Source organism: Mobula hypostoma, chromosome 18 (genome assembly GCF_963921235.1).
Source record: "Mobula hypostoma chromosome 18, sMobHyp1.1, whole genome shotgun sequence".
Taxonomy (NCBI): domain Eukaryota; kingdom Metazoa; phylum Chordata; class Chondrichthyes; order Myliobatiformes; family Myliobatidae; genus Mobula; species Mobula hypostoma.
The window spans coordinates 13,767,603-13,792,971 of record NC_086114.1 but is presented as its reverse complement, the minus strand read 5'-3'; the positions used below and the strand labels follow the sequence as shown (position 1 = coordinate 13,792,971).

Below are 25,369 nucleotides of genomic sequence, written 5' to 3'. Positions count from 1 at the left end.
CCAGCGAGCATAGTCTCAGGCAACTCAATCTCTCCTCTTAGTCTAACCCCTTCATCTCAGGAATCAGCCTGGTGAACCTCCTCTGCATCACCTCCAAAGCCAGTATATCCTCCCTCAAGTAAGGAGACCAGAACTGCATTCAGTACTCCTGATGTGGCCTCACCAGTACCCTGTACAGTTGCAGCATAACCTTCCCGCTCTTAAATATAAACCCTCTAGCAACGAAGGCCAACATTCCATTTGCCTTCTTAATAGCTTGTTGCATCTGCAAAGCAACCTTTTGCGATTCATACATAAGCACTCCCAAGTCCCTCTGCACAGCAGCATGGTGAAATCTTTTACCACTTGAATAACAGCCTGATCTTCCACTTTTCCTTCCAAAGTGGGTGACCTCACATTTATCAACGTTTAACAACATCCATCTGCCAAACTCTTGCCCACTCACTCTCCATTCATCAGTTACCATCGGATAATCAGAATTGTCACAAATCTTTAGCTCAGTGCCAAGTATTGGCCAACATCAGATTTTTACAGTGTCAAACAAAGTGCTTTCTTTATAAAGTCATTATATCATCATAGAGTCAATAGCGTGAGGGTGGGTACCCCAAATGGCAGCATAGTGAGTCACGTTGGTTAGGCCGCTGATTCGACCTCTAATCAGAGCAGGTCTGCTGCCCAGAACCAAGGATGAAAAATGCATTTATATAATCAAATACCTAGGTTTTCAAACAAGGTAAAGTTAGATTCATCAAAAGAAGTCAAAGGAAAAATGGAACAGAAAGAGGCCGTTCAGCCTCTCCTGTCTGCTTTGCTCTTCAATGTGGTCATGGCTGATATGATATCTCAGGTGCCAGTGGAAGTGATGGATGCAGGTTCAAATTGTAGTTCATTGTCAGTAATGCTTGACTTCTGTTTCTCTGTCTCTCTCTCCCATATTCACTTTCCATCAATCTGTAGGAACCTTTCCTGAACCTGTAAAATTCTGGAAAATATCGACCAAAGTTCAAAGCAAATTTATTATCATAGTACATATATTTCACCACCGAGATTCATTTTCTTGCAGGCATTCACAGTCTTGCGAGACCATGGATCTGCGCCTGGGAAGTCTTCACTCTCCAGGACGCAGGCCTGGGCAAGGTTGTATGGAAGACCAGCAGTTGCCCATGCTGCAAGTCTCCCCTCTCCACGACACCAATGTTGTCCCAGGGAAGGGCATTAGGACCCATACAGCTTGGCATCAGTGTCGTCACAGAGCAATGTGTGGTTAAGTGCCTTGCTCAAGGACACACACGCTGCCTCGGCTGGGGCTCAAACTCACGAACTTCAGGTCACCAGTCCAATGCCTTAACCACTTGGTCACAGTAGAACAAAGAAATTAAATAGAATCAGTGAAAAACTACAACAAAAGCATGTACTACCTTCATAGACACTTATTTCAAAACTTTGGAATGTGCATCAACCTCTCTATAATTCTGTAATGTGGAACTACAGGTTTACAAAGATCCCTCTGAGTCCCAGAGAAGGCAGTTTGTTCAGCAAGATGCTGGAACTATTTAACATTGTTTGCCGGACCCAAAACGCTGGAGGAGCTCAGCAGGTCAGGAGGGGAATAAACAGTCAGTGCTTTGAGCCAAGGCAGGCGCCTGGAACTAGAATAAGAATGTGGGGAGAGGGGCAGGAGTACAGCTAGCAGGTGATAGGTGGGACTAGGCGAGGGGGAATGTGGGTGGGTGGGGGGACGAGTTGATATAAGAAGCTGAGAGAGGATAGGTGGCAGAGGTAAAGGTCACTGGAGAAGTCTATTCAGCCCCTCATGACTGCTCTATCGTTCAAATAGATCCTAGCCATTCTGTGTTGTAAACTCACAACACGCTGGAGGAACTCAGCAGGTTGGGCAGCATCCGTGGAAACGATCAGTCAACGTTTTGGGCCGGAACCCTTCATCAGGACTGTAGAGGGAAGGGGCAGAGGCCCTATAAAGAAGGTGGGGGGAGGGTGGGAAGGAGAAGGCTGGTAGGTTCCAGGTGAAAAACCAGTAAGGGGAAAGATAAAGGGGTGGGGGAGGGGATAGGCAGGAAAGGTGAAGAAGGAATAGGGGAAAACACAATGGGTAGTAGAAGGAGGCGGAACCATGAGGGAGGTGCTAGGCAGCTGGGGGAGGGGGCAGAGTGACATAGGGATAGAGGAAGAGAGGGGGAGGGAATTACCAGAAGTTGGAGAATTCTATGTTCATACCAAGGGGCTGGAGACTACCTAGCCGGTATATGAGGTGTTGTTCCTCCAACCTGAGTTTAGCCTCATCATGGCAGTAGAGGAGGCCATGTATGGACATATCTGAATGGGAGTGGAAAGCAGAGTTGAAGTGGGTGGCTACTGGAAGATCCTGTCTGTTGTGGCAGACGGAGCGGAGGTGCTCAATGAAGCGGTCCCCCAATCTGCATCGGGTTTCACCCATGTAGAGGAGGCCACACCGGGAGCACCGGATGCAATAGATGACCCCAACAGACTCACAACTGAAGTGTTGCCTCACCTGGAAGGACTGTTTGGGCCCTGAATAATGACAAGACAAGAGGTGTAGGGACAGGTGTAGCACTTGCGCTTACAGGGATAAGTGCCGGGTGGGAGATCAGTGGGGATGGACGTGTGGACCAGGGAGTCGCAGAGGGACTGATCCCTGTGGAAAGCGGAGAGGGGTGGAGAGGGAAAGATGTGCTTAGTGGTAGGGTCCTGTTGAAGGTGGTGGAAGTTGCAGAGGATGACGTGCTGGATCCGGAGGCTGGTGGGGTGGTAGGTGAGGACAAGGGGAACTCTGTTCCTGTTGTGCTGGCGGAAGGATGGGGTGAGGGCCGAAGTGCGGGAAATGGAGGAGATGCGGGTGAGAGCATCATTGATGACAGCAGAAGAGAAACCATGACCCTAAGGAAAGAGGACATTTGAGATGTCCTGGAACAGAAAGCCTCATCCTGGAAGCAGATGCGGCGGAGGCGGAGGAACTGCGGACCTTCTTTATAATGCCTCTGTCCCTTCCCTCTTCAGTCCTGACGAAGGGTTCCGGCCCGAAACTTTGACTGATCCTTTCCATGGATGCTGCCCGCCCTGCTGAGTTCCTCCAGCGTGTTGTGAGTGTTGCTTTGACCCCAGCATGTGCAGAGTATTTTGTGTTTACTGTGTTGTAGACTGCTCATTTATATCACTGCGACTTCAAATAGAGTTTTAGTGAATATCATCATTTTCTGATTTCGTGCACTCCGTATTTTAGCAAGAACTGAGAAAGTTCACGGATAATTTTTGCAACATTGCTAAGGCATAGTGAGTAAAGAAACACACACAAAATGCTGGAGGAACTCAACAGACCAGGCAGCACCCTTCCCCAGAAACTCAAATAAAAAAGTTTAAAGTAAATCTATTACTGAAGTACATATATGTCACCATATATAACGCTGAGATTCATTTTGTTATGGATATTCACAGTAGATACTAGGGAACACAATAGAATCAATGAAAAACTACACACTAAGACCTCTCACCTATCACAAACCATCTCCCCCTCCCCCTCCCACTTTCAAATCTCTTACTAGCTCTTCCTTTAGTTAGTCCTGACAAAAGGTCTTGGCCCGAAACGTCGACTGTACCTCTTCCTAGAGATGCTGCCTGGCCTGCTGCGTTCACCAGCAACCTTGATGTGTGTTGCTTGAATTTCCAGCATCTGCAGATTTCCTTGTGTTTACCTATCACAAACCTATCACCTGGCATTTCACTCCCCACCCCCCACCTTTTTAAATCTACCCCTCGGCTTTTATTATCCAGCCCAGCTGAAGGGTCTCAGCCTGAAACATCGACTGTACTCTTTTCCATAGATGCTGTCTGGCCTGCTGAGTTCTTCCAGAATTCTGGGTGTGTTGCTTGGATTTCCAGCATCTGCAGATTTTCTCTTGTCTGTGAATGGACAAATAACCAATGTGCATAAGAAGACAAATCACGCGATTACAAAAATAAACAAGTAATAGAAAATAAATACATAAGCAATAAATAAGATTGAGGAAATGAATCCTTGAAAGCGAATCTACACGCTGTGGACCAGTTCAGTGTTGGGGTGATGAAGTTATCCATGGTGGTTCAGAAGTCCGATGTTTGAAGGGTAATGACTATTCCTGAACCCAGAGGTGTGGGACCTAAGGCTCCTGTACCTCCTCTTCGATGGCATGTGTAAGAAAAGAGTATAACCTGGATGATGGGGGTCCTTGATGACTAGATCAGAATCAGGTTTATGTCATTGACTTATATCCTGGAATTGGAGAAGAGTTGGAGGACAGAAAGTTGGGCTGGAAGGCAAAGCTGAAGCAAACAGCCAATAGCAGATAAAATAAGGAAAACAAAATGCAGTTTGTTTGAACTGTTGCCCACCCAGGTTATCTAAATGCAACATACACTCAGTCCCCACTTTACTGGGTGCACTTGTACACCTGCTCGTTAATGTAAATCATGTGGCAGCAACTCAATGCAAACAAGAATGCAGACATGGTCAAGAGGTTCAGTTGTTGGTCACACCAAACATCAGGATGGGGAAGAAATGTGACCTAAGTGATTATGACCGTGGAATGATTGTCAGTGCCAGATGGGGCGGTTCAAGTATCTCAGAATCTACTGATTTTCTGGGATTTTCACACACATCAGTCACTAGAGTTTACAGAAAATGGTGTGAAAAACTGGAGACATGCAGTAAGTGGCAGTTGTGTGGGCAAGAATGCCTTGTTAATGAGAGAGATCAGAGAAGAATGGCCAGATTGGTTCAAGCTGACAGTAACTCAAATAATCACGTGTTGCAACAGTGGTGTGCAGAAAAGCATCTCTGAATGCATATGTGAAACCTTGAGCTTTGAATCTTCTATTGTGTTTCCTTGTACAGCAGCAGAAGTTCCACTGCTGTACCTAATAAAGTGGCCACTGGGTGCGTATAAGTTTGTAATGCAACAGCCCAAATATAGTTATGAGGTAATTACTTAGGCAGTCCATACGTGTAATCTGCCTTGATCATTTGTCATCCACAACTAGCTGCAACTGGATGACGCTGGGCATGAATACCCTCATTCATGGCGTTTTCCGCTGTTGGAATTTCCACCTTTGTTTTGGCTTTCAAGGATCGCTTTCTTGTTGCGAAGTATGCTTGCCAATCCTTTCTCTTTCCTCTGAAAAAAAAGTAATTACTTTTGAGATGAATTGTTCTTAATAATTATATCGTACTTACCTGGGGTCACACAGGGCAGAGTAAGTCATTTGCCAGAACAAAGGAACTCTTTGAAAGCTATGGCCATTTCATGACTCTGGCTTTTTCAGGAAAAATTCCTATGAAGCCTATAATAACACAATAAAGACAAATGCTAACATTGACTGATTGTACTGAAAACAGGTAGGGTTGCAATTGTCTTTTATTAAACGAAATTACAGATCCATGTAGAAGAAAGTCTTGTATAACTGCACCTCATAACAAGGCTCACATCTATTGAGCTAATCTGTACAGAATAAACACTGCAGGTTATTGTTAAGTCATGCCAGCAAAGTCTGTAAAAAGTGAAGGGATGATATATTATTTGATTGATAAAAGTGGCATTGGCTAAGAGACTATTATTACCTTGTATATCACACAAACTTCCTGTAGAATATTTAAGGTATTTATTTGGGGGTTTCCTAGGAGTTATTCAAATACTAGTGTGCCGAAAGGGGGTAAGTTCAGAGGAGTGTTTGCTTATACACAGTGGCAGGTGCCAGCAATACTGCACTGGGCGGTGGTTGGAAGCAGATTGTCTAGTCATTAAAACATCGTTGCTTGTGGGAACTCATCATGTGCAAACACACATACCTTCATTGGCCACTATATCAGGTACACCTGTACATTAATGCAAATATATAATCAGCCAGTCAGGGGGCAGCAACTCAATGCATAAAAGCATGCAGACATGGTCAAGAGGTTCAGTTGTTGTTCAGACCAAGTATCAAAATGGGGAAGAAATGCGATTTAAGTGACTTTCACTGTGGTATAATTGTTGGTGCCAGATGGGTAGTTTGAGTAACTAATAAACCGCTGATCTCCTGGAACTTTCACACACAACAGACTCTAGAATTTATATAGAATGGTGCAAAAAACAAAATACATCCTCTGTGGGGCAGTTCTGTGGGTGCAAATGTCTTGTTAATGAGCGAGGTCAGAGGAGAATGGCCAGACTGGTTCATGCTGACAGGAAGGTGTCAGTACCTCAAACAACCACTCGTTACATTAGAGGCAGAAGAGCTGTTCTGAATGCGCAAGGCGTCAAACCTTGAAGTGGATGGGCTACAGCAGCAGACGACCATACTGGGTTCCACTCCTGCAGCTAATAAAGTGGCCACTGAGTGTACATCACATTTCTGACTTTCGAAGAGTGTCAGCTCTCTCCTTTTCTCCACAGAAGGAGAGTTGGGTGCCGGAAACATGCTACCAAGGCCAGTGGGGAAGCAGATGCAATCTTGGTGTTCAAAAAAAATTCACCTGGTCATTAACATGCTCATGTACCTGTCTGAATGCTTCAAAAATACTTGAAAACCTTCAGCTCAAAATCGAATGCCATACTTAAGAAGTGTTGCCATTCAGTACAACTTTAAACTGAGGCTCTATGTCCTCCCTCGAGTCAACATACAAAATCTTATTGTGATATTCTGAACAACTAAGGTATCTTATCCAACATTTAACCCTCACACATTTGATTAAAGCAGATTGCATGGCTCTGCTCTGTGAAAACTTACTATACCAAATGGTTGTCAGATTTCTTACATTATAGTGGTCAAGCTATTTCACAGGCTGTGTTGAGAAAGCTGCTATAGATGAGCAAGTCTTTATTCTTCTATGTATTTAGAATTAAGATGACAGAATAAATCATTGTTTTCTTTTCTGAGGAAGTCCAGAATGAAAATGAGAGTTTGAGGATCAAATAGTAGAGAGATCTCAGTGAGTGGCAAGAAAAGTAAAGTTGTGGTACCAGGTGATTTTAATTCTCCACACCTCCCTCTGGTGCTCCTTCCTCCCTTTTGCTTTCTTCCTTGGCCTTCTGTCTCTTTCACCAATCAACTTCCCAGTTTTTTACTTCATCCCTCCCCCTCCAGGTTTCACCTATCACCCGGTGGTTCTCTCTTCCCTCTCCCTACCTTTTAAATCTACTCCTCAGCTTTTTTTTCTCCAGTCCTGCTGAAGGGTCTCAGCCCGAAATGTCTTGGTCCAAAACGTTGACTGTACTTTTTTCCATAGATGCTGCCTGGCCTGCTGAGTTCCTCCAGCGTTTTATGTGTATTGCTCGATTTCCAGCATCTGCAGATTTTCTCTTGTTTGTGGTCTATAGGGAAAGGAGGTTTTCAAGCATTGAAAATATCATAGTGTTGCCACTGGGATCTAACAATATCATGTATATTGATTAAAGAGATCTTTATTTTAAAGATTAGCTTTATTTGTCATTTGCATATCGAGGCATACAACAAAATTTGTCATTTGCAGCAAATCATATCAGTGAAGATTGTGCTGGGCAGGCCAAGTGTTACCATGCTTCTGGCGCCAATATTCCATGGGCACAATTCAAAACCCTTTGGACTGTAGGAGAGAACTGGAGCATCCCAAGGAATCCACACTATCATGGGGACAATGTGCAAACTCCTTAGAGACAGCGGCGGAATTGAGCTCTGGTCTTACTTTATGATTGGCACTGCAGTAGTGTTACGTTAATCATTGCACTACCATTCCACCCTATATCTCATTCTTATTACTGAGCTGAGATTAAGATGGGCTCTTTCAAGTCTTCTCTGCATTAGCTATTATTGTGTTATGGATCTGATGTTTTGAGGGATTTCAACCTTTAAAAAAGGTGAGAAGACTATTAGAGTGATTTTTGGGTTTAGGTCATTTACATTTAGCAAATGGCTCCTTAACAATGTATTGTGGATTTAATTTGGAACAATGCATTTCCTAAAAGCTGTGAATCCCAGTCCACGGACGATGCTGGCGTCTGTGGGATGGATGTGAACCAGAAGGTGTGAAGTTTGTATGTAGCTTCAAAAGAAAGCATTATCTATACTTTGTAAATATGGAATTGTCTGTTGTGTTTAACAAATAAATATCGAGCCCCACATTGGGCCAGCAGACCTTTCCACCAAAAGCGTCTTCGTATGGTTCCTGCTGTTCCTTGTTTTAGAAACATAGAAGCATAGAAAATAGGTGCAGGAGTAGGCCATTCAGCCCTTTGAGCCTGCACCGCCATTTATTATGATCATGGCTGATCATCCAACTCAGAACCCTGCACCAGCCTTCCCTCCATACCCTCTGATCCCCCTAGCCACAAGGGCCATATCTAACTCCCTCTTAAATATAGCCAATGAACTGGCCTCAACTGTTTCCTGTGGCAGAGAATTCCACAGATTCACCACTCTCTGTGTGAAGAAGTTTTTCCTAATCTCAGTCCTAAAAGGCTTCGCCTTTATCCTCAAACCATGACCATTCGTTCTGGACTTACCCAACATCCTGCATCTAGCCTGTCCAATCCCTCTAGGATTTTATACGTTTCAATCAGATCCCCCCTCAATCTTCTAAATTCCAACGAGTACAAGCCTAGTTCATCCAGTCTTTCTTCATATGAATGTCCTGCCATCCCAGGAATCAATCTGGTGAACCTTCTTTGTACTCCCTCTATGGCAAGGATGTCTTTCCTCAGATTAGGGAACAAAAACTGCACACAATACTCCAGGTGTGGTCTCACCAAGGCCTTGTACAACTGCAGTAGTACCTCCCTGCTCCTGTACTTGAATCCTCTTGCTATGAACGCCAGCATACCATTTGCCTTTTTCACCGCCTGCTGTACCTGCCTGCCCACTTTCAATGACTGGTGTATAATGACACCCAGGTCTCTTTGCACCTCCCCTTTTCTTAATCGGCCACCATTCAGATAATAATCTGTTTTCCTATTTTTGCCACCAAAGTGGATAACTTCACATTTATCCACAGTAAATTGCATCTGCCATGAATTTGCCCACTCACCCAACCTATCCAAGTCACCCTGCATCCTCTTAGCATCCTCCTCACAGCTAACACTGCCGCCCAGCTTCATGTCATCCGCAAACTTGGAGATGCTGCATTTAATTCCCTCATCCAAGTCATTAATATATATTATAAACAACTGGGGTCCCAGCACTGAGCCTTGCAGTACCCCACTAGTCACTGCCTGCCATTCTGAAAAGGTCCCGTTTATTCCCACTCTTTGCTTCCTGTCTGCTAACCAATTCTCTATCCACATCAATACCTTACCCCCAATACCATGTGCTTTAAGTTTGCACACTAATCTCCTGTGTGGGACCTTGTCAAAAGCCTTTTGAAAATCCTAATATACCACATCCACTGGTTCTCCCCTATCCACTCTACTAGTTACATCCTCAAAAATTTCTATGAGATTCGTCAGACATGATTTTCCTTTCACAAATCCATGCTGACTTTGTCCGATAATTTCACCGCTTTCCAAATGTGCTGTTATCACATCTTTGATAACTGACTCCAGCAGTTTCCCCACCACTGACGTTAGGCTAACCGGTCTATAATTCCCCGGTTTCTCTCTCCCTCCTTTTTTAAAAAGTGGGGTTACATTAGCCACCCTCCAATCCTCAGGAACTAGTCCAGAATCTAACGAGTTTTGAAAAATTATCACTAATACATCCATTATTTCTTGGGCTACTTCCTTAAGCACTCTAGGATGCAGACCATCTGGCCCTGGGGATTTATCTGCCTTTAATCCCTTCAATTTACCTAACACCACTTCCCTACTAACATGTATTTCGCTCAGTTCCTCCATCTCACTGGACCCTCTGTCCCCTACTATTTCTGGAAGATTATTTATGTCCTCCTTAGTGAAGACAGAACCAAAGTAATTATTCAATTGGTCTGCCATGTCCTTGCTCCCTATAATCAATTCACCTGTTTCTGTCTGTAGGGAACCTACATTTGTCTTTACCAGTCTTTTCCTTTTTACATATCTATAAAAGCTTTTACAGTCAGTTTTTATGTTCCCTGCCAGTTTTCTCTCATAATCTTTTTTCCCCTTCCTAATTAAGCCCTTTGTCCTCCTCTGCTGAATTCTGAATTTCTCCCAGTCCTCAGGTGAGCCACTTTTTCTGGCTAATTTGTATGCTTCTTCTTTGGAATTGATACTATCCCTAATTCCTCTTGTCAGCCACGGGTGCACTACCTTCCTTGATTTATTCTTTTGCCAAACTGGGATGAACAATTGTTGTAGTTCATCCATGCAATCTTTAAATGCTTGCCATTGCATATCCACCGTCAATCCTTTAAGTGTCATTTGCCAGTCTATCTTAGCTAATTCACATCTCATACCTTCAAAGTTACCCCTCTTTAAGTTCAGAACCTTTGTTTCTGAATTAACTATGTCACTCTCCACCTTAATGAAGAATTCCACCATATTATGGTCACTCTTACCCAAGGGGCCTCTCACGACAAGATTGCTAATTAACCCTTCCTCATTGCTCAAAACCCAGTCTAGAATAGCCTGCTCTCTAGTTGGTTCCTCGACATGTTGGTTCAAAAAACCATCCCGCATACATTCCAAGAAATCCTCTTCCTCAGCACCTTTACCAATTTGGTTCACCCAATCTACATGTAGATTGAAGTCACCCATTATAACTGCTGTTCCTTTATTGCACACATTTCTAATTTCCTGTTTAATACCATCCCCGACCTCACTACTACTGTTAGGTGGCCTGTACACAACTCCCACCAGCATTTTCTGCCCCCTAGTGTTATGCAGCTCTACCCATATCGATTCCACATCTTCCCGGCCTATGTCCTTCCTTTCTATTGCGTTAATCTCATCTTTAACCAGCAACGCTACCCCACCTCCTTTTCTTTCATGTCTATCCCTCCTGAATATTGAATATCCCTGAACGTTGAGCTCCCATCCTTGGTCACCCTGGAGCCATGTCTCTGTGATCCCAGCTATATCATATTCATTAATAACAATCTGCACTTTCAATTCATCCACCTTGTTACGAATGCTCCTTGCATTGACACACAAAGCCTTCAGGCGCTCTTTTACAACTCTCTTAGCCCTTATACAATTATGTTGAAAAGTGGCCCTTTTTGATGCTTGCCCTGGATTTGTCGGCCTGCCACTTTTACTTTTCTCCTTACTACTTTTTGTTTCTACCCTCACTTTACACCCCTCTGTCTCTCTGCACTGGTTCCCATCCCCCTTTTGTGAACTAACCTCCTCTCGCCTAGCCTCTTTAATTTGATTCCCACCCCCCAACCATTCTAGTTTAAAGTCACCTCAGTAGCCCTCGCTAATCTCCCTGCCAGGATATTGGTCCCCCTAGGATTCAAGTGTAACCCATCCTTTTTGTACAGGTCACGCCTGCGCCAAAAGAGGTCCCAATGATCCAAAAACTTGAATCCCTGCCTCCTGCTCCAATCCCTCAGCCACGCATTTATCCTCCACCTCATTGCATTCCTACTCTCACTGTCGCGTGGCACAGGCAGTAATCTCGAAATTACTACCTTTGTGGTCCTTTTTCTCAACTCCCTTCCTAGTTCCCTATATTCTCCTTTCAGGACCTCTTCCCTTTTCCTACCTATGTCATTGGTACCTATATGTACCACGACCTCTGGCTCCTCACCCTCCCACTTCAGGATATCTTGGACACGATCAGAGATATCCCGGACCCTGGCACCAGGGAGGCAAACTACCATCCGGGTCTCTGGACTGCGTCCACAGAATTGCCTATCTGACCTCCTTACTATCGAGTCCCCTATCACAACTGCCCTCCTCTTCCTTTCTCTACCCTTCTGAGCTACAGGGCCGGACTCTGTGCCGGAGGCACGGACACTGTCGCTTCCCCCAGGTAAGCTGTCCCCCCCAACAGTACTCAATCAGGAGCACCTATTGTTAAGGGGCACAGCCACCGGGGTACTCTCTATTACCTGACTCTTCCCCTTCCCCCTCCTAACCGTGACCCACTTGTCTGCCTCCCGTGGCCCCGGTGTGACCACCTGCCTGTAACTCCTCTCTATCAACTCCTCACTCTCCCTGACCAGACAAAGGTCATCGAGCTGCAGCTCCAGTTCCCTAACGCGGTCCCTTAGGAGCTGCATCTCGATGCACCTGGTGCAGATGTGGACGTCCGGGAGGCTTGGAGACTCCAGGGCCTCCCACATCCGACACCGAGAACAACAAACTGCCCTCACACTCATACTGCCCCTCTCCTCAAATAACAACAGAAAATGAATGCCAAACCTTCCTCGCCTCGCCCGTTTCCGCCTAAGCCCGTTGAGCCGAAGCCCTTAAGCCTTCACTCTGCTCCCGGCTCACTCTGCTGCCTGCTTTTGTCAAATAAAGAAGCTGCTTTGTATCTACCAGTAACTCTCTCTGGTGATTTCATTCACGCAACAACAAGGACTCTAAGAAAAATTGTAGTGTCTTCATTCTTGTTTGTTGTTTATCTGCGAGTACCCAAAGAATGCACCACATAATAACCTTGCAGGACACAAAGTTAACAAGCACTAGGTGCGGCACAGAGTATTAAGCTGTTGGCTTCATGCTTGAGAGAGATAGGAAACGGATAGAATTATAGAGTGAATTTTAATTATTTATGCAACACACATCAAAGTTGCTGGTGAACGCAGCAGGCCAGGCAGCATCTCTAGGAAGAGGCACAGTCGACGTTTCAGGCCAAGACCCTTCGTCCGGACTAGCAGGACTTTAATTACTTATGTTCATGTACTCTGCAGTGCTCTCAAGTCAAAGTCAAAGTAATTTTATCCCCCTGTACCTAATAAAGTGACTAGTGAGTGTATATTCATGGTCTCCTGCTGCTGTAGCTCGTCCGCTTCAAGGTTTGACATGTTGTGCATTCAGAGATGCTCTTCTGCACAATGCTTTTGTAACACGAGGCTATTTGAGTTACCGTCACCTTCCTGTCAGTTTGGACCAATTTGGAGCTATGATGTTGTGGCCATTACAAAGACTTGGATGGCTCAGGGATAAGAATGGTTACTTCGAGTGCCAGGCTTTAGATGTTTCAGAAAGGACAGGGAGGAAGGCAAAAGAGGTGAAGGCAAGGCACTGTTGATCAGAGATAATGTCATGGCTGCAGAAAAGGAGAGTTATGGAAGGATTGTCTACGGAGTCTCTGTGGGTGGAAGTTAGAAACAGGATGGGGTCAATAACTCTACTGGGTGTTTTTTATAGACACCCAATAGCAACAGGGACATCGAGGATCAGATAGGGAGACAGATTCTGGATAGGTGTAATAATAACAGGGTTATTGTGGTAGGAGATTTTAATTTCGCAAAAATCAATTGGCATGTCCCTAGAGCAAGGGGTTTAGATGGGGTGGACTTTGTAGGTGTGTTCAGGAAGGTTTCTTGACACAGTATGTAGATACGCCTACAAGAGGAGAGGCTGTACTTGATCTGGTATTGGGAAATGAACCTGGTCAGGTGACAGATCTCTCAGTGGGAGAGCATTTTGGAGATAGTGATCACAATTCTATCTCCTTTACCATAGCTTTGGAGAGGGATAGGAACAGATAAGTTAGGAAATCATTTAATTGGGAAATATCAGGCAGGAACTTGGAAGCATAAATTGGAAACAGATGTTCTCAGGGAAACGTATGGAAGAAATGTGGCAAATGTTCAGGGGATATTTGCATGGAGTTCTGCATAGGTATGTTCCAATGAGACAGGGAAAGGATGGTAAGGTACAGGAACCGTGGAGTACAAAGGCTGTTATAAATCTAGTCAAGAAGAAAAGAAGAGCTTACAAAAGGTTCAAAAAACTAGGTAATGATAGGGATCTAGAAGATCATAAGGTTCGCAGGAAGGAGCTTAAGCATGAAATTAGGAGAGCCGGATGGGGCCATGAGAAGGCCTTGGCAGACAGGATTAAGGAAGATCCCAAAGCATTCTACAAGCATGTGAAGAGCAAAAGGAGAGAATAAGACCAATCAAGTATGACAGTGGAAAAGTGTGCATAAAACCGGAGGAGATAGCAGAGGTACTTAACGAATGCTTTGCTTCAGTATTCACTGTGGAAAAGGATCTTGCTGATTGTTATGCAAACAACAGGAATTCTGCAGATGCTGGAAATTCAAGCAACATACATCAAAGTCGCTGGTGAACGCAGCAGGCCAAGCAGCATCTATAGGAAGAGGCGCAGTCAACGTTTCAGGCCGAGACCCTTCGTCAGGACTAACTGAAGGAAGACTTCCTTCAGTTAGTCCTGACGAAGGGTCTCGGCCTGAAACGTCGACTGCGCCTCTTCCTATAGATGCTGCTTGGCCTGCTGCGTTCACCAGCGACTTTGATGTATGTTGCTGATTGTTATGATGATTTACAGCAGACCTAAAAGCTGGAGCATGTAGATATTATGGAAAAGGATGTGCTGGAGCTTTTGGAAAGTCTCAAGTTGGATAAGTCACTGGGACCGGATAAGATGCACCTCAGTGGGAAGTGAGGGAGGAGATTGCTGAGCCTCTGGTGATGATCTTTGCATCATCAATAGGACGGGAGAGGTTCTGGAGGATTGGAGGGTTGCAGATATGGTTCCCTTATTCAAGAAAGGGAGTAGAGATAGCCCAGGAAAATATAGACCAGTGAGTCTCACTTCAGAGGTTGGTAACTTGATGGAGAAGATCCTGAGAGGCAGGATTTATGAACATTTGGAGAGGCATAATATGATTAGGAATAGTCAGCACGGCTTTGTCAAAGGCAGGTCATGCCTTACAAGGCTGATTGAATTTTTTGAGCATGTGACTAAACACATTGATGAAAGTAGAGCAGTAGATGTAGTGTATAAGGATTTCAACAAGGTATTTGATAAGGTACCCCATGCAAAGCTTATTGAGAAAGTAAGGAGGCATGGGATCCAAGGGGATATTGCTTTGTGGATCCAGAACTGGCCTGCCCACAGAAGGCAAAGAGTGGTTGTAGATGGGTCATATTCTGCATGGAGGCCAGTGACCAGTGGTGTGCCTCAGACATCTGTTCTGGGACCCCTACTCTTCGTGATTTTTATAAATGACCTGGATGAGGAAGTGGAGGGATGGGTTAGTAAATTTGCTGATGACACAAAGGTTGGGGGTGTTGTGGATTGTGTGAAGGGCTGTCAGAGTTTACAGCGGGACATTGACAGGATGCAAAACTGAGCAGAGAAGTGGCAGATGGAGTTCAACCCAGATAAATGTGAGGTGGTTCATTTTGGTAGGTCAAATATAATGGCAGAATATAGTATTAATGATAAGGCTCTTGGCAGTGTGGAGGATCAGAGGGATCTTGGGGTCTGAGTCCATAGGACACTCAAAGCTGCTGCGCAGGTTGACTCTGTGGTTAAGAAGGCATATGGTGCATTGGCCTTCATCAATCGTGGGATTGAGTTTAGGAGCTGAGAGGTAAACCTGGTCAGACCCCACTTGGAGTACTGTGCTCAGTTCTGGTCACCTCACTACAGGAAGGATGTGGAAACCATAGAAAGGGTGCAGAGGAGATTTACAAGGATGTTGCCTGGATTGGGGAACATGCCTTATGAAAACAGGTTGAGTGAATTCAGCCTTTTCTCCTTGGAGTGACAGATTATGAGAGGTGACCTGATAGAGGTGTATAAGATGATGAGAGGCATTGATCATGTGGATAGTCAGAGGCTTTTCCCCAGGGCTGAAATGGCTAGCACGACAGGGCACAGTTTTAAGGTGCTTGGAAGCCGGTACAGAGGAGATGCCAGGGGTAAGTTTTTTACGCAGAGAGTGGTGAGTGCGTGGAATGTGCTGCCGGCAATGGTGGTGGAGGCGGATACAATAGGGTCTTTTTAGAGACTCCTGGATAGGTACATGGAGCTTAGAAAAATAGAGGGTTATGGATAACCTTAGGTAGTTTCAAAGGTAAGGACATATTCGGCACAGCTTTCTGGCCCGAAGGGCCCGTTTTGTGCCGTAGGTTTGCTAGGTTCTATGTTCTAATTTGGCCATTCTCCTCTGATCGCTCTCATTAACAAGGCATTGTCACCCAAAGAATTGCCAGCTTCAGGGGTAGCTTCTTCATGCAAAGGGTGGTTTGTATTTGGAATGGGCTGCCAGAAATAGTGATTGAGGCAGGCACATTAGCAATATTTAAAAACCATCTGGGTAAGTACATAGTTATGAGCCAAATGTGGGCAGATAGTACTAACTCACTGGGCAATTTAGTCAGCATAGATGAGTTGGGCCAAAGGGCCAGTTTTCTTATTGTATATCTGTATGACCTTCTGCTCCTCTGACAGTGCATCCCAGTCCTACATCTTCTATCACTCAGTATTCCATCACTCTTCTCTGAGGATCATCACCTTGTCGTGGTAGCGTGTTAGTTCCTGAGATCCCAATATCAATGCCATCTGGAGTGCCTGGTAGGATCTTCTGTGGTGGTAAGGTCAAGGGGTAGGTTCTAGACAAGAGTGATCTAACCAAGACCTCGACTGTGGAGCAGGCGGAAAATGATGACACATCACAATGAAGGCAGTGGGAGGCTACGGCAGTGAAGGATCCCCAATTGTCTTGCCATTGAATCTGACCCCGATCTCTCAAGGACCATGTGGTGGTTTCCTATGCATTAGTCTCCTCACATTAAGGAAAGTCACACGCAAGCACACAAGGGAATAACCCTTTGGGAGAACATTATACTCAATTTGGCATCACTGAGAAAGAGAAATGCAGCAGGCAAATGGAAATATCACCATCTGCTGGTCCTTCTCCAAGTTAAATACCAGCTCCCCTTGGATACATATTCCTTTTCCTTCACTTTTCATGACTCTGAATACCAGAATGTCCCACCCAAAAAGAGTGCTGCCACAAGAAAGGAGCATCCATCATCAAGGACCCCCACCATCCAGGCTATGCTCTCTTCTTGCTACTACGATTAGACAGGAGATACAGGAGCCTCAGGTCCCACATCACCAGATTCAGGAAGTTATTATGATACAACCATCAGGCACCTGAACCAATGTGGATAACTTCACTCACCTCAACTCTGAACTGATTCCACAACCTACAGTCTCACTTTCAAGGACTCTACAACTCATGTTCTCAGTATTTTAATTTTTATTTGCACAATTTGTCTTCACTTGAACAATGTCTCCTTTTGCACTGTGGTTGTTCGTCATTCTTTATGTATAGATTTTCATAAATTTTCTTGTATTTATTTTTCTTTAAATGCCTGAAAGAAAATGAATCTCAAAGTAGTATATAGTGATGCTGAGTGGCCATTTTATTAGGTACCCCTGCTGGATAACTTAAATATCTAATCAGCCAATCATGAGGCAGCAACTAAATGCATAAACGCATGCAGACATGGTCAAGAGTAGGGGGTTCCTAAACTTTTTTTATGCCATGGACCCCTACCGTTAACTGAGGAGTCTGTAAACCACAGGTTGGGAAGCCCTGGCTAAGAAATTCAGTTGTTGTTCAGACCAAACATCAGAATAGGGAAGAAATGTGATCTAAGTGATTCTGATCGCGGAATGATCGTTGGTGCTTGACAGGGGAGTTTGATATCTCAGAAACTGCTGATTTCCAGGGATTTTCGTGTACAGCTTACAGAGAACGGTGTCAAAAGTAAAAGAAAACATCCATTTGAAAGGCAGTTAAGTGTCACATGTACATTGAAACATACAGTGAATTGCGTTGTTTGCATCAACAAACAACAGTCCAAGGATATGCTGGGGACAGCCGGCAAGTGTTGCCACTGTTCTAGAACCAACATAGCATACCCACCCACATGTCTTTGGAATGTGGGAGTAAACTGAAACACCTTGAGGAAATCCAGTCTTGGGGAAAATGTGATAACTCCTTACCGAAAGCAGTGAAATTGAGCCCCCATCACTGTGCCACTACACTACAATTCCATTTTTTTTTGCGTGTTGCCCTTTATCCGAGTTGTTTTCTGGACCATCTTGGAAAGCAGCTGAGAGTCAACTATATTTCTGCCTGCTCAGAATTACCTATAAGTCAGAGTAGGAAAGGGTGGCACATTTCTTTCCTACTCACTCCATCACGCACTTCCTTCCCCATCTGTGGTTCCCACATTTGCTTCAGCAATCTCAGAAGACAAAAAGCTTGACTAAAAGTAACTGATCCTCAACTTTCAGTGAGCATCTAAGGTCAACAACAACCACAACACTGCAAATTAATCTATTTGAGCACACAGCCGCTATCTTTTTCTCAGGGTCAAAATGTCTCATACTAGTGACTGTGCACTTAGGATAAGAAGGAGCAAGCTCAAATGAGATGTGCAGGGCAATGTTTCTACACACACACACACACACACAGAGTGGTGGAATGTGCTGTTGGGGTGATGGTGATGGTGATGCAGGTACAAAGCATTTAAGAGGCTCTTAGATAGCCAGGTGAATGTGCAGAGAATAAAGGGATATGGTAGGCAGCAGGGATTCATTCAGATAGGCATTTAATTACTACTTTAATTAGAAACATAGAAAATAGGTGCAGCAGTAGGCCATTCGGCCCTTTGAGCCTGCACCGCCATTCAGTATGATAGTGGCTGATCATCCAGCTCAGAACCCTGTACCAGCCTTCTCTCCATACCCCCTGATCCCTTTAGCCACAAAGGCCATATTTAACTCCCTCTTAAATATAGCCAATGATCTGGCCTCAACAGTTTCCTGTGGCAGAGAATTCCACAGATTCACCACTCTCTGTGTGAAGAAGTTTTTCCTAATCAGTCCAAAAAGGCTTCCCCTTTATCCTGAAACTGTGACCCCTCATTCTGGACTTCCCCAACATCAGGAACAATCTTCCTGCATCTAGCCTGTCCAATCCCTTTAGGATTTTATATGTTTCAATAAGATCCCCCCTCAATCTTCTAAATTCCAACAAGTATAAGCCTAGCCATTCCAGTCTTTCATCATATGAAAGTCCTGCCATCCCAGGAATCAATCTGGTGAACCTTCTTTGTACTCCCTCTATGGCATAATCCTCAGATTAGGGAACCAAAACTGCACACAATACTCCAAATGTGGTCTCACCAAGGCCTTGTACAACTGCAATAGTACCTCCCTGCTCCTGTACTCGAATCCTTTTGCTATGAATGCCAGCATACCATTCGCCTTTTTCACCGCCTGCTGTACTTGCGTGCCCACTTTCAATGACTGGTATATAATGACACCCAGGTCTCGTTGCACCTCCCCTTTTCCTAATCGGCCACCATTCAGATCATAATCTGTTTTCCTGTTTTTGCCACCAAAGTGGATAACTTCACATTTATCCACATTAAATTGCATCTGCCATGAATTTGCCCACTCACCCAACCTATCCAAGTCACCCTGCATCCTCCTTACAGCTAACACTGCCGCCCAGCTTCGTGTCATCCGCAAACTTGGAGATGCTGCATTTAATTCCCTCATCTAAGTCATTAATATATATTGTAAACAACTGGGGTCCCAGCACTGAGCCTTGTGGTACCCCACTAGTCACTGCCTGCCATTCTGAAAAGGTCCTGTTTATTTCCACTCTTTGCTTCCTGTCTGCCAACCAATTCTCTATCCACATCAATACCATACCCCCAATACCGTGTGCTTTTAGTTTGCACACTAATCTCCTGTGTGGGACCTTGTCAAAAGCCTTTTGAAAATCCAAGTATACCACATCCACTGGTTCTCCCCTACCCACTCTACTAGTTACATCCTCAAAAAATTCTACGAGATTCATCAGACATGATTTTCCTTTCACAAATCCATGCTGACTTTGAAAGGCCCGTTCCTGTGCTGTACTGTTCAATGTTCTGCTAAATGTAAAATGCTCTCAAACATCTCAAGATCATGAACAGAACTTTGTGTGTGTGTGTGTGTGTGTGTGTTTGTATTTGTTGGTCTTCTACTTCGAGGAAGTTAAAATATTCTTATTTTGCCCCAAGCCATTTTGGACCTTGTATACTACTGCTGGTGATAATAAGTAGTCCTTTATAGTATATTGCTCAATGCATGTACAGTATATACATAACAGCTCACCTATATGATTTGAATAATGCAGTGGTCCATACTCTCACCAAGCTGTAGATTCACACTCCAGTCCTGAAACTTGAGCTCAAAAATTAATATGGACTTTTTGATGCAAGACTGAGTGTGATCTCAAGTTCAAAAATGCCATCACGTAAAGTCAGATTCCATTTACCTGAGATGTAAAAGGTTCAAAGGCACGATTTTGAAGAAAACAGTTTTTTCTTGCACCTTGGAATTACTGATTCATATTATCTGACCATTGTCACATAACTATTTGCAGAAGCTTGCAGTCCATAAACTTGTTGTCAAGCTCCCCAATGCAACAGTGCCTCCAATTCATTCAAACTTGCAGTTGCAACTTTTTTAAAAACACACAACAAAATGTTGGAGGAACTCAGTGTCAAAATGTTCAATAATAGAGGGCACTCATTTAAGATGAGAGGAAATAAGTTCAAAATACATATGCAAGGCAATTTTTATTTTAGAGTATGGTGGAATGTGCTGCCAAGGGTGATGGTGATATAATACTATCATTTAAGAGGCTCTTAGACAGACAGGTGACTGTGCAGAGAATGGAGGAAAATTGACATTGTGCAGGCGACAGGGACTATTTTAATTAGGTGATATGTTGGCCCAAAACGTTGATGTTATTTTTAGCCTTAGATGCTGCCTTCTCAATTCTTTTTGTGTTGCTTTGAATTTCCAGCAACTGCAGAATCTCATATCTACAACTCTTGAAACCTGATTCTAAATGTGACAATTTTGCTGACCACCAAAGGCATAACTCTTGAGAGTAATCTGCTCTCTCCTTAAAAAATGGAGGATTAGTTACACAAACTCTGGTCAGCAGTAGCTTGCTGGTGAGAATTGCTGAGAAATGCAAGATTATTTATAAAACACAGATTGCCCTCTTGTGGCAGCTCCTGATAACTACAAATTCTACAAAATACCATGAATATAGATTTCTCAAACTTCCAGTAATCTCTTCCCCCCCTCCCCATTCTTTTTCCATTCTCTATTCTGATTCCCCTCTCACCTTTTCTCTTCCCCTCACCTCCCTTTGGTGTCCTTCTATCTCTTTCTTCCATGGTCTACTGTCCTTTGTCCACTCTCCTTCTCTATCAAAGTCATTCTTAGGCCTTTTACCACTTCCACCCAGCTTGCTTTCTTATTTCCTTCCCTTCCTTCCACCTTCTCCCCCTTCCTTTCCAATCCTGATGAAGCATCTTGGCCTGAAAACATCAGCTGTTTATTCCTCTCCATAGATGCTACCTCACCTGCTGACTTCCTCCAGCATTTTGTATGTTGTTCTGCAAATGAAAACCCAATTATCAGCATGAGATATCTATTTCTTATTTTAATGCAAGTTCAAACACATCTTCAAAATACAATAACTAAGAAGCAAATTCTTAGCTTCATTATGTTTAACAATTAGCTCTTCCCACTTCCCCATCACACCCTCCTTCTACCAAAAGCCTGCAAAAGATTCAAACCTCGCAGTTAAAAGTCACTAAAAGACTGAATGATAAAGTGATATTATTGATAAAGTGAATTATTTAGAATTACAAATGGATAGCTTAATAAATAAGGATAGGCATTTAGGAGGAATATTATATATCTGTAAGCTACACAAAGAGAGATCAGAAACAGAATCAGGTTTATTATCATCGGCATGTGACGTGATGACTTCTGTATTGCATTTTCTATGTAATTCTACATAAAAACAAAAATTGCTGTCCATTTGATCTAATTGAAGAGCACTTTATTTTCAAACAGTAAATACAAATGTAAATATAAGAATTTTTGTTCAATTAACAACTAAACAGTTTACCCAGTAAACAAAGACTGTATTTCTGATATCAGTGAGAGAAGGACAACTCTTTAAGCCTCAAATCACAAGCAATGACTGAAATCTTCCCGAATGCAGCTGATTTCAGCTCTGTTTAATGTGTATGAATCAAACTGGGGTTCCGCTTTTTGGATTTCAAAACTGAGAAGATGTTCCTTTCTCTCTGAATACGACACACTGAATAATGTGCACAGCCAGGAATGAAGTCATATAAATTCCCTGAATATTTCTTCAGTTCATCAATAGAGATAAAACCTAATCAGAAAGAACAAAACAAATTATTAAAGTGAAAACAAAATTGTTCACCTGTTGAACTCTGTTTTAAAATGGGCAGGATATTTCTATAACTACTTGGGCAAATTGTTAAATTTACCAACTTTAGAAGTTTTAATATATGGACTATTTTACAGTAGGAAACAATGAAATTTCAAATACATAAAGCCATATATAACTAAGTACAAAACAATTCAAGATCACAAAACAGCTAGACCACAATTTGAATCTAACACATTTGTTTAAAGGATATGTATACAACAGCAACAACTTCACAGCGTTCACCAGCAACTTTGACGTGTGTAACTTCACAGCTGCTTTGTATTGCACAAGACTAAGCCTACTAAAGAGCAGCAATTTTGACAGAGCAGAGAGAAGAATACACCCAACTAACACCCACATTACAGCGGGGGGGGGGGGAAGAGTTAAATTCCTGGAAAATGGCCTTATATTGAGATTTTTTACAATGAAAAGCCATGCATCTAAAATACAAGTTGGAAAAAATTTTGATTTATTAATGTTTTTATGCCAGATCACTCCTGTAAATTTTATTCTGTATCTCAAAATTTTAGATAATGATCTGGGAATCCTCTAACGGTGACCTCCATAATGCAGGGCCAGAATGCAGGCATTGCCTGTATTAACACTGTACTACCTGCAGCAATCGAAGAAACATTTTCCACATTGGGACAAAAAGATTATGTTGTTCACATTCAGGACAATAACGTAGATATCTATCAACTGCTTTATATGCAATGCCAACCAGGTAGAGTACATGCGAAATCATCTTCTCAAACGATCCCCTGAATTCAGAATGATTTGCTTGAGCATGAATTCATTAATAGCAGCCACCATCTATCTTGGTATTGACAGAACGAGGTCTTCCTCCAATCCCTGAACTCTTCTCATCCTCTCCCTGTAACCCTTCAGACTCCTAGTCTACTCTCAGACCTCTCAACACTCGCTCCCATCTCTTTCAGTACCTGTCTTCTCTCACGTCCTCTGATAACTTTCCCTTTCTCATGCTAAAAACCTTCTCCACAACAATCCAGGTAAGTAATATCGCAATGTTTCCACTCCTAGAATATGACTAAATAGTTAAATGTAAACTACCACTTATGAAGGGAAGTATTAAATACACAAAAATTACTGTTAAAAAAATTGGGACTATTTAGATGACGTAGGTTAGAAGGAAACATAACATGGAGACAAACGTTTGATCAAAACAAAAATGCTCAATGACCAAGCACCCACTGACTTGGAAGCTGAGAACTCAGAGATTCAGAATCAGAATCAGGTTTATTATCACTGACATACGCTGTGAAATTTTGTGAAATCTGTTGCTTTGCAGCACAGTACAATGCAATGCGTAAACTATATTATAAATTATGATTAAGAGATGTATAGAAAAGTAAGTAAGTGATGCAAATTTTAGTGTTCATGGGTCTGTTCAGAAACCTGATAGTGGATGGGAAGGAGCTGTTCCTAAAATGTTGAGTGTGCCTTCACACTTCCTCAGTGAAGAAATTTCTCCTGATTTCAATCCACTATCAACTCTGCTCTTAAACGCATCTCCCCCATTTCACGTACATCTGCTCTCACTGCATCCTCCCGCCACCCCACTAGGAATAGGGTTCCCCTGGTCCTACCTACTACCCCACCAGCCTCCGGGTCCAACATATTATTCTCCGTAACTTCCGCCACCTCCAACGGGATCCCACCACTAAGCACATCTTTCCCTCCCCCCCTCTCTCTGCATTCCTCAGGGATCGCTCCCTACACAACTCCCTTGTCCATTCATCCCCCCCATCCCTCCCCACTGATCTCCCTCCTGGCACTTATCCGTGTAAGCGGAACAAGTGCTACACATGCCCTTACACTTCCTCCCTTACCACCATTCAGGGCCCCAAACAGTCCTTCCAGGTGAGGCAACACTTCACCTGTGAGTCGACTGGGGTGATATACTGCGTCCGGTGCTCCCGATGTGGACTTTTATATATTGGCGAGACCCGACGCAGACTGGGAGACCGCTTTGCTGAACATCTACGCTCTGTCCGCCAGAGAAAGCAGAATCACCCAGTGGCCACACATTTTAATTCCACATCCCATTCCCATTCTGACATGTCTATCCACGGCCTCCTCTACTGTAAAGATGAAGCCACACTCAGGTTGGAGGAACAACACCTTATATTCCGTCTGGGTAGCCTCCAACCTGATGGCATGAACATCGACTTCTCTAACTTCCGCTAAGGCCCCACCTTCCCCTCATACCCCATCTGTTACTTATTTTTATGCACACATTCTTTCTCTCACTCTCCTTTTTCTCCCTCTGTCCCTCTGAATATACCTCTTGCCCATCCTCTGGGTCCCCCCCCCCCGCTGTCTTTCTTCCCGGACCTCCTGTCCCATGATCCTCTCGTATCCCCTTTTGCCTATCACCTGTCCAGCTCTCGGCTCTATCCCTCCCCCTCCTGTCTTCTCCTATCATTTTGGATCTCCCCCTCCCCCTCCAACTTTCAAATCCCTTACTCACTCTTCCTTTAGTTAGTCCTGACGAAGGGTCTCGACCTGAAACGTCGACTGCACTTCTTCCTACAGATGCTGCTTGGCCTGCTGCGTTCACCAGCAACTTTGATGTGTGCTGATTGAATTTCCAGCATCTGCAGAATTCCTGTTGTTTTTATCTTGAGAATAGACTAGACTATTCATTTACAGATGTATGGAAGATATGATCTACGCATTTCTTCTGTAATATCTCCCTTTATTTTTCTGTATTGTGTGATGTGTAACTTATTGTTTTGCAGCAGCTGTACAGTGCAAAGATACTACTAACCCACGGAGAGAAAGAACCTCCCTCTTTTGTCTTAGGCTACGTCCACACTACGCCAGGTAATTTTGAAAACGCCGGTTTCGAGTAAAAATGACAGGCATCCACACTAAGCATTTTTCAAAATATCTCTGTCCACATTAGACGGATATTTGGGCGAATCTCCTCCTACTGGGCATGCGCAGGACACACAGAAAACAAGCGAAGAGGAAACGGTATACTTGGTGCGTGTTTGTCCAGTTACAGAGTAGAAAAACTTAAAAGGAATTGCTCTTGGCTCTCGCGCAGGAGGACTTAAAACTAAAAAAAAACAAATACTGGAGCATATGGAGGCAACTGACAGGGAGTTCACGGACAATATGACCCAGC

The 25,369-nt window shown here is 43.7% G+C and overlaps 1 protein-coding gene across 4 annotated transcripts in view; it reads right to left on the bottom strand.

Annotated features, from left to right (window-relative positions):
* Positions 1 to 21,817: 21,817 nt before the first annotated feature.
* Positions 21,818 to 25,369, bottom strand: part of terb2 (telomere repeat binding bouquet formation protein 2) — a 47,292-nt gene continuing 43,740 nt past the window's right edge. For all 4 annotated transcript variants that reach the window (XR_010020815.1, XM_063070156.1, XM_063070155.1 and 1 more), the window contains one exon: positions 21,818 to 22,155. Coding sequence is in view for 3 of the 4 variants with exons in the window: in XM_063070156.1 (XP_062926226.1) it covers positions 21,995 to 22,155 (161 nt within the window). In the remaining variant the exon portion in view is untranslated. The remainder of the gene's footprint in view (positions 22,156 to 25,369) is intronic.